Genomic DNA, 14,940 nt, shown 5'->3' on the forward strand with positions numbered 1-14,940 from the left:
TTTTTTTTTTTTTTTGAGCTATTCAATAAGATACATCACAACCCAGGATTTGAAATCGATTACATGCCTTTGGTGATTCAGTGTCAAAATTGCTACTTCATATAAAGGTAACTTTGATTTCATATCCTAGATTGGAATGTATCCTGCTGATGATCTCAAAGGAGGGCAAAACTCTAATCTAGGATTTCCTGTTTCTGGCTACAGTGTGTCTCTAATTGTCTAAAAGCAATCATTTTTTTGTCTTAATTATTTTTGAAATCTTTCACTATTGTTCATTTAGTCTATTCCACTTATTCTTTTCTTTGTAGCGCCACTGGAAAACCCTCAGCTCCAAGATCGCCGAGGGGTGTCAGTATCACAGCGTCATTTATCTAGTGGATCTGGAGTCCCCAAAGCGGTGAGCTCTTCTCCATCGGAAAGTGGCTTCAGTAGTGGGCCAGTTCTAGAGAGTTCATGTGATGATAGGCTGGATGGAAGCCATACTGCTGTAATTCGAACTGTTGACCACCCAATCACCAGTACCTCCACTACAACCACAGGTACGGGTGGCACGACGGGTGTCGGCGGGACCAGCATTATATTACCAGACCATCCTCTCGGGCCACAAAAGCACAATAAAACTATCACAACTTCAAAATGCGGCAGTCCCTTGACGGAGTCTCCCATGGCTAATAGTACCATTTGTAGCAGCAGTACAATGCTAATGACTACAACAAGTGACAGTAGTCACTCACCACTCAGGGATAAGAACGCTTCTGGAAACGAAGTGGTGACAATAGGAAACTCTGCTCAAACTGCAAAGAGCAGAGAGGACAGTACACAATGCACACCTGGTGGTTTATGTAATCCACAAGTACAAATCTCCTCTTCCTCCTCCCAGCAGCAGTCTGCAACGGAAGGGACGCAAGAGGCAGAACGGAAAGGAGTGAAGAGGTAATTCAGCTCAACAGCATTTCATCTCTTATTTACTCTCTACTCTTCGTATTCTTCTTTACTCCTCTCACTGTCTTTCGTTCTCCATAATTCTACTATTATATTGAATATTGATCTCTCTTCTTTGCCCCTCCACTCTGAACCTAATCTTTCATATTACCAACAAAATATTTCATCACTGGCATGCCATATTTAATAAAGTGTTTGTAAGTATTTGGGCCAATAATTACATTACTCGCGCAAACATTTCCAACACTCATTCTGTCACAGTCAAACTTGCATGTTAAAACATTAGTTTTGTGCTTGTTACACACTCAACAATGAAATTTTTTTTTTTTAACATTTTCCTTAATTTCATCATATATATTTTTCAGCTGTATAAAATTAAAATAACATTAACTAAAAACTTTGAAACAATTTCTACCAAACTACAATTCTACAAGCTGTACTCAAGGAAATTTCAGTGTTAGAATATAATAGGTAATATACATGGATACTGAAGTTTTTAATTAATGAAAGTTTTCATAGTGATATAATCCTCTCCATTTGGGAGGAAGGCACAAACATATTGGTGGACAGCTATGGATATGAGATAACCATCAGGGAGAATTTAATTGAACTGTTGGATCCACAAGTCATGACCAGATAGAAATCTAAAGTAAATCACAATTATATTCAAGAACTCATTGTGTAACAGATAAAGTATTAAGTAAAAATTCAGTTCTAAGTGACCTTCTTCTGAAGGTTGATGGTTCAATCTTTCATGCAGGTGATATTAAAAATACAATTGCAAATTAAGATTTCTACTTGCTGATGGGGGACGAAATTAGAGCATGCTATCCCTGTGAGTTAAATAAAGGGTTACATTTGAAATTTTGTGCAGCTTTCAGAGTTTAACAAAATACTAGGAATGGGACGATTTCAATATTTTTCCCGATTCTGATACAATTACCAATTCCAATTCTTTATGAATCTCTAAATATTTAACTATAAAATTGTTATTTTGTCCAGCTTACTGAAAAACACATCTTAACTGTGCATATATTTTCTCAAACGTAGCAACACCCTTGTGAAAAAGTGATCTATAGATTTTAGTTAACTGAAAGTTTAAATAAACAAACATTTATTTTGTTATTACTACCAGCAGTGAAAACTTTTGTTTCAAACAAAATCAAATAAAAAAAAGAAAGATAATTACAGGAATCGTTTTTGGCATTGGAAAATAGGCACAAATTTTTCTGGTTCAGATACCCCCAAAAGTTCTGATTTTTCCAATTTTGATTAATCGTCCCAACACAAGATACACCTGAAGAAAGTAGAATGTTACATAAACCTAAACTTTGTAAGAATCACATACAGAACAGTAATCTGTATAATCCAAATAATCCACATCATATGCCAGCTTGTAAGAAAGATGTTAAACTGAGGATGGTCTGCCAATTATTCAAATAACTTAACCCACAAGCATTTCTAAAAGTCAAGCTCTAGGTAAGCAAGGTCTAAATACTTATACTCTTGTAAGTTTTTCCAGCATTCTTGAATAATCTCCTGATATTAAACCAGCTATGATAATGGCTGACATATGTATACTCTACATGTCCTGTCCTAGTCTTTTTTACTCATTCTTTTTCTGCCATACTTTTCTCTTTATTCCTTCTGTTGTTGGTTTCTCAACACTCGCTATTTTGCTTTTTGTTTCTCGCTAATATGTACCGCATTCATAAACACATTTTTTCTCTCTGATAATTTATTAGACTGCATTCAGGAGAGATAAAGTGGGGAAATTAAATTACATCTTTTTTGTACTACCAGTTACCGAGAAAGCTCTATTCTAATTAAGAAAAGTAATATTTAAGTGAGTGATACTGTGACCTTCGTAATATGTCAGTAACGCCTGTGAGCTGTCGAACAGTCAAACTGTCGATAATGAATCAAATATTTTTACCAAACAACATTAGAAAACTTAAAAATTGCATTAAAAATAGAAAATAAGAAACAATGATTTGTACTGAAACTCGTTTAATATTTAAAAGAAAGAAAAACTTTTCAAAACAGTTGTGTGCTTATGTATTAAAAGTAAACATTTTGTTGTTTCATGGATTTTAAACATACAATCATTATTTACTTATAAATTATATTTAAAAAGAAAGGAACATGATTCGATTTATGATAAAACTAAACTTTATTCAATATACAAAAATATTATGCATGTAAAATTACATATCTTTGAAGCAGAAGACAATCAAATGTTGCAAAATATGAAATATGAATTTAGGCAATAAATAAATAACTTAAAATTAAACAAATATTTTTTTAATTAAAGCGAACAACAAATATTTTTTTTTAATCAAAACAAACAATATTTTTTTAAAAGCCCCCCCCCAAAAAAAAGGTTTTTTAAATCAAAACCAACAAATAATTTTTAAAATGAAAATGAACAATTAATTTCTATGTAAAACAGATAAGTTAACAAAAATAAAAACAAATTAAATTCAAACAAATAATGTTCATATAAACAAAGTGACTAGTGCAGAAATATTTCAAACATTAAATATTAAAGCATTACAAAAATCAGTTTTGTTTTACAATTTGCAGACTCGAAAAAAATGGTTAAAAAAAAACAAATACATAACAAATAAATGTTACCAAACGCAAGATAAGTTATTCTTCTACCAAGCTGGATAAGTTCTTGTGGTTTTATTCAATGTAATATGTTTATTCGGTTTGAAAAACAAGTAGTGTCAAGCATTACACAAGTGCATTTATCTTATATCTTTGAAGTCTCAACAAGCAGTTAAAAAAATTTTTAATCATACAAAATACTGTTAGAAACAGACCCAATAAATGTTACATGAACATTTCTCTGCTGGGTTTCTTACAGTATTTTGTATATTTTTTAAGCCATTGTTAAGATTTCAAAGACATGAGATATCATGCGGCCATTTTTTTGTGCTTGTGTAATGCTTGACACTAAGTGTTTTTTTAACCGAATAAACGTTTAACATTAAATAAAAACACTAAAAACTTATCAAGCTAAGTAGAAGAATAACTTATTTTGCCTTTGGTAACATTTTTTTGTTATATATTTGTTTTTATCACTTTCTCGAATCTCTGGATTGTAAAACACCCAAAAAATCTATTGTATAATTGAATTTTTCTTTTCCTAACCCTGAGGCAAAGTTGGAAAATAAAGTGTGAAAAACATGACACGTTAGCCACTTGGCCAGCAAGAAAGAGCAACTGAAAGACGTTTGAATTTATTTAATTAGAAAGAGAATTGACAGGTGCCAGCACTTAATGAGGTCAAATAGAAGTTGCAGAGTTAACATTTTCTGCAAGCGTTACGACGTAAGCAATCGCTATTCAGCAGTTAACATTTTCTGCGGCATAGTTTTTAATGAGGCCAAAAATCCGGTTTGTTTGTTTTTATCCAACTTTGAGGAAAACCAGCTCCCCCGTTTATTAGGTGAGTGTCCAGACGAAAGCAATTGTCTCATATGAAAAGCCGACATTGACCAAACGTTTACATCACTTTCCGGAGACCACCCGGCCGTGGGCCAGATAACTGCCAATTCGAATCCAGTTTCATCTTTTTCATACTGAAAAGCGAAAGAAACATGCGGCGAATGAAAAATCTAAAAAAAAAAAAAAAAATAGCGCGTAAATGTCGGCCAAATTAAATACATGCGCGACCACCATTCGTAACTCGTACATATTATCATTTAGACAGCATATAAAAAGTTTTAAGAATGAGTGACCCCACCGAGCACCCCCTGGAAAAATAGCCTTTTGCGGACATACAGAAAAAGTGCACACACATACATACACACACATATGTTCGCTTTTATATATATAGATATATATAGATGGGGGGGGGGTACCGGGTGTTTGGAGGTGTGTGTGCTTTGTAGATCAAAACAACCCTGTTTTAAAAAAAAAAAAAAAAAAAAAAAACGTTGGCTGGGTGTTTGGAGGTGTAAAAGAAAAAAAAAAGTTTTAGTAGGAAGGTAGGCTTGAACCCCGAAGGTGGAAACAAAATGGAAAAAAACCCTGAGACCTAACCATCTAGGGGAGAGGAAGTGATAAGTGTCTTAAGTTAACATTTATAAAGTGAAATTGACAGGTGCTAGAAAGTTAAGTCGCATGATGTTTGACCTAGTTTTGCGCTGCAAGCCAGTTTCTGTTTCCCCTGCCCCATCATTCGCTTTTTTTATACTGAAAAGCCTAACGAAAAATATTTCGAAAATAGCGCATAAAAGTCGGGCAAATTAAAGATAGCCGCGACCCCCGTTCTTAAGTTGTACATATTATGATTTAGACAGCATATAAAAAGTTTTAAGGAGTGAGCCGACCGAGAAGCCCGGCAAAAAAACACCTTTGGCGAACATACACAAAAATACACACACACACTAACACACATTTTCGCTTATATATATATATATATATAATATAGATAGACTAGCGGGAGTGCCCGGTGTGTTGCCTGGGTGTTCTTCGGTGTGTGTGTGTAGGAAAAAAAGTTTTGGTTGGCAGGTAGGCTCGAACCCAAAGTCTTGAGGTGAAGTCGGAAAAGAAAATGTGACATGTTACTGCTACGCTAAGAGGGCAGAGGAAGTGAGAATAGTTGAAATTAAATGCTTAAAAACCGCAAGTGGTTAAACGAACGTCTGTTTTTCTAAGTCAAGCATCACACCATAGAGAAATGAAATTCTGGCTGCAACGGTTACGGTTGAAGTTTTCTACGTATTTAGGTTTATTTCCCTAAGATGCTGGAGAAAACCAGCTCCCCATAAAATGGGGAGTGTCCAAATGAATAGCAATTGTCTGATATGAGGGGTTTCCTCCAGATTGATCAAAGCTGATTGCTTAATGGGCGTACCGGCATGAAAAGCCGAGAACACGACTTCGCTTTTGTAGCCCGTGTGTTGGTGTAAAAGAAAAAAGATTTGGTAGGGAGGTAGGCTCGAACCCAAAGCCTTGAGGTGAAGGTAGTGGAAAAGAAAGTGGGAAAAAACCTGACATCTTACTGCTCGACCAGGATGGGAGAGGAACTGAAAAGCATTTTAATTTAACAATTAAAAACTTAAGTGACAGGTGCGTGAATTTAATGAGGTCAAACATCACGTGACTTAACTTTGACTGCAACCCAGAATGTTTGGGAAAACCAGCTAATGAATAGCAATTGTCTGATATGATGATCAAACCTCATTGCTTTCTGGACGTCTCGGCATGAAAGGCTGAGAACTCGACTTCGCTTTTTTTATACAGAAAAGCCAAAGAAACACACGGAGAGTAAAAAATATTGCAAAAAGAGTGTGTAAAAGTCACCCAAATTAAAGATACATGCAACCCCCTTTTCGTAAATCGAGATATTATAATTTAGGTAGCATATAAAAAGTTCTAAGAAACAGTGACCTCTCCCCTTGCCGGACATACACAAAAAGTGCACACACACACACACACACACACACACACACGCATTTTCGCTTTTATATAATAGGTGGTGGCCGGCATTGCCTGTGTGTTTGTCAGTGTAAAAGAAAAAAAAGTTTTGGAAGACAGGTAGGCTTGAACCTGAAGCCTCTACGCAAAGGTTGAAAAGAGGGGGGGGGGCTGACATCTTACCACTCGGCCACGATGGGGCAGGAAGTGAAAAGCATTTTAATATAACGATTAAAAAGTTAAGTGACAGGTGCGTGAATTTAATGAAGTCAAACACCACGCGATAGGGGAAACTTAACTTTGGCTGCAAGCCAGTTTCCCTCAAGATGTGTAAAAGTCACTCAAATTAAAGATTGACAACTTTCTTTTGTAAATCGGAGATATAATTTAGGGAGTATATAAAAAGTTCTAAGAGATAGTAAGCCCCCTCCCTCCTAAGACTTTGCCGGACATACAAAAAAAGCACACAAACACACACATTTTCGCTTTTATATAATAGATAAATTTTAAAAAAAGAAAAAAGGAAAGGTAAAAAAAACAGTATAAAATCCTACTGAAAGTGAATGTAGAAAGAATCAAGATGTTGTTGGGGAAAACCAGCTCCCCATAAAAAGGTGAGTGTCCAAATGAATAGCAATTGTCTGATATGGCAGGTTTTTTCGCCCGCATTCATCAAACCTCATTACTTTCTGGACGTCTTGGCATTCAAAGCCGAGAACTCGATTTAGCTTTCAGTTTCACTTTTTTATATGGAAAAGCCAAAGAAACATGCGTAGAGTAAAAAATATTGCGAAAATAGCATGTAAAAGTCACCCAAATTAAAGACACATGCAACCCCCTTTCAGAAATCGGAGATATTATAATCTAGAGAGCATATAAAAAGTTCGAAGAAACAGAGGCCCCCCCCCCCAATGCTTTTGGCAGACATACACAAAAAATGCACACACAAACACACATTTTGCCTTTTATATATATATATATATATATATAGACTAGCGTGAGTGCCCATGTGTTTGTCAGTGTAAAAAAAAATAAGTTTTAGTAGGCAGGTAGGCTCAAACCCAAACCCTTGATGTGAAGGTGGTAAAGAAAGTGAAAAAAAAACTTACATCTTACCGCTCGGCCAGGACGGGACAGGAAATGAAAAGCATATTAATTTAACGGTTAAAAGGTTGACATGCAGAAAGTGAAAGTGAATGAGTTCACTCAGGAGAAATGACAGCACGCACTTAAGTTTGGCTGTAAGCCAGTTAAGCTTTCAGCTTTCCACCGTCGCAGGGAGAGCTCTGGCAGTGTCTTAGTAAATAGAAGTTGTTTGATATGAAGGGTATTCCCTACAGTGATCAAAACTGATTGCCTTCAACACCTGCTGGCCATGAAGGCCAGCTAATTGCTGCTATTGCGAATCAGTTTCAGTTTTATACGAAAAAGCCAAACAAACACATGAGAGTAAGAAATAGCGTAAAAATATTGTGTAAAAGTAATTGTCTGTATTTTTGAGATGAGGTGTTTTCATTGATTGAGATTGTCGGACTGACTTCCTCATCTTGGTTGTTATTGTCACAACGTTTCGGCCGTTTTGCCCTCCGGCCTTCGTCAGGTGAACCGTTTGTTAGAAATCTCAAACCCAACCCTTTATTATTATTACGGGGGTACCGTGTTCGAACTCCAGCTAGGCTTTGGGACATAGTTGCTGATTCTCTGTTTTCAATGTTACTTTTTCACTGCCTTCGTTCAGGATTGAACTCAGCACCTTTGGGTAACTGTAAACTTTGATACAACGTCTAGGACCACTCGGCCATATGTCACTAGGATAATAATAATAAAGGGTTGGGTTTGAGACTCCTAACAAACAATTCACCTGACGAAGGCCGGAGGGCAAAACGGCCGAAATATTGTGTAAAAGTCGCTCAAATAAAAGATTGACGACCTCCTTTTGTAAATCGGAGATATTATAATTTAGGGAGTATATAAAAAGTTCTAAGATAGTACGCCCCCTCCCTCCCAAGACTTTGCCGGACATACAAAAAAGCACACAAACACACATTTTCGCTTTTATATAATAGATAAATTTAAAAAAAATAAAAAAGAAAAGGTAAAAAAAAAAAAACAGTATAAAATCCTACTGAAAGTGAATGTAGAAAGAATCATAAAAAATTGAAATCATAAGTATGGCATATTAAAAAATATAATTCTCTTAACTACTATATAAATATATGTCTACCCATCTCAGGATTGGTATAAATAGCAATACACATGAAAAAATTGAAATAGCTTGAAATATTTCAATATTGGTATGCATAGAAAGAGCTTGATGAGCTAAGAAAGAATCTTTTTAAATTTTTAAAATCTGATTAAAATTAAGGAAGTTATGGCTATTTTTGTGCCTCACACGTTTGGATATTTTTCCCTCTTTAAGACCATATGCGTTTCGTCACATTTTTTACACTACTTTTTCAGTAAAAATGTCATATCTTTGTTAAAACACAAGACTAAGAAATGAAATTTACCATATAAGTGTATTTTTGTACAAGGAATCAGAATATGCAACTGAAAATCTCCCAAAGTTTATGGTTTCCAAATAATCTGCAGTAAATGTGCATAAATATGCAGCAATTCCTTAAAAATGCCATGTATCCATAAACAGAAAAGAAGTTGGAGAACTCAAAGTTGAATTGTAATGTGCTTTATGTACAAAAAACTTAAATCTAAACATAAAACCATTTAAAAATGAATATATTGCAATATTTCTTTGGTATTATTGTAGATTAACACCTTCTGTTTAACCCCACCCAACTCCTTCTGACCACCCCTCCAAAATGTGATTCTACCTTTTTAGGAAATTATGTATAAAATGCCATGAAAAACTTTAATGAAAGATAAACAAATTATTTTAGAATTGAATGTAAAATAATTTCCTATTACAGGTCATTCTGGCATTTTAGGGCAGTTAACTGGGTTTTTTTTTTTTTCTATGGGAAAATATGCATGCCTTTTTTTTTTTTTTTTTTTTTAAGATGATTATGTGTAGTTTTAAGAGGGTTTGTATTACTATACACATAGATTCGAAAAAGTTGTCAAAAAACAAATATATAACAAATAAATGTTATCAAAAGCAAGTTACTTTTCTACCTAACTGGATAATTTTTTAGTGTTTTTATTTAATGTAACATGTTTATTCAGCTTGAAAACAGTGTTTACCGATGTTTGGAAAATTTAAAATGGCGCCCGACTCTCTTGAAACGGTAAGTTTGGGGAAACTCGCTCAATATATGTTCCCGTGACATAGGCTGACATATATTCGATGAGTTTTTAACAGTATTTTGTATAGTTGTTTTTTATTTTTAACTCCTTTTCTCAAACTTACCTTGTCAAAGAGAGTCGGGCCAGGCGCCATTTTTAATTTTCCAATACATCAGTAAAACACTGTACGTTTCTCGAGCTAAATAAACATGTTACATTAAATAAAAACACTAGGAAATTATCCAATTAGGTAGAAAAGTAACTTATCTTACCTTTGATAACATTTATTTGTTATATATTTGTTTTTTGACAACTTTTTCGAATCTATGTATAAACGAGATTTTGATACTTATTTTGATTTTGAAAAAAAACATTTGTGGCTGTTCGCAGTAAAACATTGTTTTAATTCGCTGTTCAAAACTAATTTAAAGAATAAAAGTGCATGCAAGCTATATATCTACAAAAGTTTATTTTGCTTTTTTTAACCATGTTTTTAAATTTGACGAGAAATGTGAGAAATTGCAACAGATTCATAATACCGAATTGGTTGGGATTGTTGTTATTATACATTCTGAAAACCGAATAGTTCTAAACTAATGTTATTCTGATAACAAAATAGCTTTAATTAAACATAACATTTATATTCATATTTTCATGTTTTTCTTAATTCGTTCTTGAATAAAAATTAAAGAACGCGTATTGTTTACACTGTGCTATCGCTGATTCTACAGGCTGGAGCTGCTGCTGCTAGTAATACTAACTTCATTTGACCAAATTCGAGAAATAGAAACATTTTTTTTTTCGGGTAGGTCCTTTTAAATTATCAATTACCGCAGTCCTACTCAACATAAAATAATACTTTTAATTGATAAAGATAGTAAAAAGATTGATTTACTTACTACTGGGTGTCCAAAGAATTTTTTTTTCAAAATGTTCGATACTCGTCATATTAAAGTCTTATTTTTAACGCGACAAAAAAAGAAATGGTCAAAAATATTTCGGACACTTGACAGTATTAAGATTAACACCTCTTCTGATTGGTTTCCAAATTTCATGACGAAATTCTTCATACAATCACGGTACGGACCTTTAGAAAACAGGGGGGGGTCATTACAAAACCTTACCGAAAACGCCATTTTATGACATTCACATTTTTATCACTTTATTTGCTTAAAACTCTTGAAATATATAATGTACATTCATATTTATTAATTCATTTGAAAGTATATTCATTTCCGAACAAAACAGTAGTAATTTGAAGACTTGAAGTGCTTTGGTTTAAAAAATATGCCTATTTTAGTAGAACTACCTTGAAATCTGTGATTATCCAAAGCGTTTTTTCGTCCGTATGTATTACTAGTATAAACAATGAATGTAGGATTAATTTTAAATTTTCAGTTTCTTTTTCCTTTTTTTTTTTTTTTTTTAATATGATATGAATTTTAGAATATATTATTCATAATTATAAGTTTGATAGTTTAAGATTTTATAAAGTGCATTATTGGCATTCACGTTCACGCACCAATCTTTTTAAAAACCTATTACTCAGAATTTAGTATAGAGCAATGTCTCACTTAGTTTAAAAGTTTAAGAGGCGAGTTTGGGTGAGTACACCCCCTAAATGGTAAAATTTGCAAAAGAAAAAGTAATCTGCTAATGTTATGCACTGTGCTGCCTAGAATATATATTTCAAAATTTATAAAAGAAATAAAAATGCTCAATCTAAATCATGACAGACATTTTATACATTTTTTTCGTACAGTTATTTGAACAATGCATCTAGATCAGATAATAAAATAAGATTACTTTTGCTTTTTTTTTTCTTCACAAAAAGAATGTGATTTTTGTTTAATTCATTCAAATATGAGTGAAAAATATCCACTCTGAACATAGGTTTTATACTGGATTTGATTTTTATCAAACTGAATTATCAGATTTCTTCTTGTCTGGTCTATGATAGCTGTTTGTGATGATTGATGGTGTGTGGGCAAACAATACTAAGTTACTGGAGGAGCTGAAATTTAAGTTTGAATAAAGCTCTTTTTAGCTGAATACAATTCAGCCATGTTTAAAATGAACAAGATCAACTCTCATACTTGTAGTATTTTTAATAGCTTGCATTATATATGGGATTCACATACAGCAGACAGGTAAGTGGGAATGATGGATGAGAGACACTCATTTGTTTTTTTTCTGTTTGGCTTTTCTTTTCATCACTAATGTATGATTCTTCAAATCCTTTCTTTCCTCTCTAATGATGGCATTTGCTATCCAGATCCTGTTTACAATCTCTTTCTCATGTTTGACTGAAATAACTTCAAGCTCTATCAGACAGCTCTTAGCACAACTAAATAAAGGTATTCAAAATGTAACAACATTCAATGTATTACACACGTATACATGGCATTGTTTACAAATAGGAATTTTTTTTTTTAAACTGCAAACAAAAGTAACTTTTTTTCCTATTTCATTCTGGGGTGCTTTTCATATTTATGATCCAAATGTTCAATGCATGTATTGGTCCCCTGATTTATTGGAGAGGGACCTATGTTTTCAGTTGTGTCTGTTAGCCCGAACGATTGTTAAATTTAATTTCATCTTCAAAATAGTTTGTTTGTTTTTTTTTCACCAGAATGACCATTAGCTAAATGTACTTGTATTGTGTAAAAGTGAAAGATGGAAATAGTGTATGCTTGCATGTTTTTCTTTATGTAGCCATGGAAATAGTTTATCTGGCATGTGTATACAGTGTGATAGTGTATAGAAGTGAAACCTGATCAGTGAGGGTTGAGAATGTGTTGCATGAGGACAAATGATACATGACCAACTTAAATACGATCTTAGGGGAAGATTAAATCTGGACAGTATAGGGAGATGTGTATAAAAGAGTAAATTTTAATGGTTTGACCATGTTCAATGAGTTTTGGGTCGGTAGATGTAAGACATTTATGGTAGCAGATCTGGTGCGCAGTGGAAAGCCAACATTGGAGAAAGTGATAATAATGCACTTGAGAGCAAGAGGGGTAAATAAAGCTTGACCAGAGATGGGTTAGTTTGGACATCAATTTCTAAAAGCTGTCAGACACGTGCGAACATGTAAAATGGACATTATAAATAGAACATATTTATAACATGCTATTTGAAATATAAATTTAAAATAAACATTTCTTTCAAAATTCTGTAAATACAAAAAATCTTTTTTCATTTAGTCATAAATAAATATCAGCATTTTAGTAATTTCTATACACATGTATTTAAAAAAAAATTTAGCATTCAAGTCGATCTAAGGAAAGGAACATTTGCACACAAATGCTAAATATTTGCCTAGGAAATTAAACAATATTAGCAAAAAAAAAAAAAAATTTATATTAAAATATTCATTGAATTAAAACAAAAGAATTAATAGAATGCCTCTTTTCAAGATTAGTATTATGCAAATTAGTTAACCATTCTACTGATATCACATCTACATAAGTAATCTATAATGTAAATCTCACCTGTCTGTTTAAATGTATATATGTTTGTTTGCCTTAAACTTTGGACAGAGGCAACAGATTTTCACGAGATCAGTATCATTATGAAGCTCACTCCTTCGGACGACAAATATTGAAAAATTGGCCACAAACATTAATTCCTTCACCCTCAACTGGGCACTCTTCTACAGGGAGGAGTCACTTTTTTCGCTGATATTTTCGAAAGTGATTGCCTCTTTTCAATTGTCTAGCCTTAATTTAAACCTATGCCACTTCAGGTTTGGCGATGGGCACAACAGCAAACACATCACATTTTTTTTTTTTCTTTTCACTTTCTTTTCCTCCTTCGCGGTATGGGTTCGAGCCTGCTTATTACTCTTTGGGGAGGGGGGGGGGGTCAACCAACATTTTTACACACACCTCCACTTTTTTTTTCCGCCTTTGCATCATGGGTTTGAACCTGCCTCCCAATACAAGTTTGTTTTTTTGTTTTTTTTCTCAACACACACCTACAAACACCCAGGCACCCAGGCTAGTATATAAGAAGAGAAAGGACATTTATTCTGTAAAGTTGCATTTTTTTTTTTTTTTTTTTTAACATTTACTGCAAGATATAGGCTCAACTTTCATATTTATTCATTTAGATAATAATGAAAATTTGCCTAAGGCACTACAATTTATCAAAAATGCATGTCATACATAGTGTAATGTGCAATTGTCAAGAAAATGAACAGTATTTAAGTTTTGATATGTAAGGTTCATCATGTATAGGGAATTTCAGGGAAACTAAAGTGTGGAAATTAAAGTTTTAAACTGCCGAATACTGTTTTGTGCACAAAAAAAAAAAAAGATCCAACGTTCTTGTCTCTTTCTGACACACGAGTTAACCATACAAAAAGAAAATCCGTTGTTTTCCCCCCATCCCACTGACACGCGAAGTATGTACAAAATGATTCTGAGTGAGCAAAAAATCTCTCCAATCAAAGAAATACCTGCTTTTTATGTGCTCAAATTTGACATATGCAAATTAAGACACGGTCAAATGTCACCTTTTCATGTCCTATTGGTTGGGTTTTGAGTGTCGCACATGCCACTCTTGGCCACTTGTTTCTATGACTGTTGTCACACTCTTTCCTGATCCCATGATCACATAGGCTGCATCCTGGTGGTGGTTGTCTTTGTCGGGTGCTTCTTTGCAATTGTGGGGCCTCTTTAGAACCATGAGCTTCAACAGGGGTGCATGCATCTTCTGAATCTATTTCATCATCGGTTATCAGACTTTCTGACCTGCTCTTTGAGGATTTTGTCGGAATCTTCTTCTGATCAGAGTACATGGTATCGAGAGTGCAGATCCTTCACGTGTTGGGGCATCCCATCCATCAAGATGGACTGTGGACTGATTATCTTGGTTACTGGATCAAATCTTGTGGTACAATTCTTTGGTGCCTTCACTCACACAAATTTCATACCAAATTGGAAACTATGTCCAGGGTCTGCTATTGGTGACATAACATTGATTCCTTTCACCCAGACCTCGTACCAGTATATGGCATTGGCTGGTGAAGTCAAAGATGACTCGTCTTTTAAAGTCATGTTGTACCAGTAGACTGCCTCTGGTGTGGAGTAGTGCATCCTAGCCACAATCCATTTCACAGTGCAATGGCATTGCAGAGCTATGCCATTTCTTACCGGGGCATATGCACAGCTTAATTTCAAGTTCATACCTTATTCATTTGCAAACATCCTAATTCTTTGCTGTGGAAAGTTGCCATTACCTGTCAGTAGTTCACAAGGTGGGCCACGTTCAATGGTAAATAGTAAGCACTGTAGTGTATAATGTCTATTCCCA

General features: G+C 34.1%; 1 protein-coding gene across 5 annotated transcripts in view; it reads left to right on the forward strand.

Annotated features, from left to right (window-relative positions):
- LOC145260269 (uncharacterized) overlaps positions 1 to 14,940 on the forward strand; it is a 196,819-nt gene that overhangs the window by 159,508 nt on the left and 22,371 nt on the right. For all 5 annotated transcript variants that reach the window (XM_080118097.1, XM_080118098.1, XM_080118096.1 and 2 more), the window contains one exon: positions 309 to 933. In XM_080118097.1, coding sequence (XP_079974223.1) covers positions 309 to 933 — 625 coding nt within the window. The remainder of the gene's footprint in view (positions 1 to 308; positions 934 to 14,940) is intronic.

Source organism: Euprymna scolopes, chromosome 36 (genome assembly GCF_053919585.1).
Source record: "Euprymna scolopes isolate OS-2025 chromosome 36, ASM5391958v1, whole genome shotgun sequence".
Taxonomy (NCBI): domain Eukaryota; kingdom Metazoa; phylum Mollusca; class Cephalopoda; order Sepiida; family Sepiolidae; genus Euprymna; species Euprymna scolopes.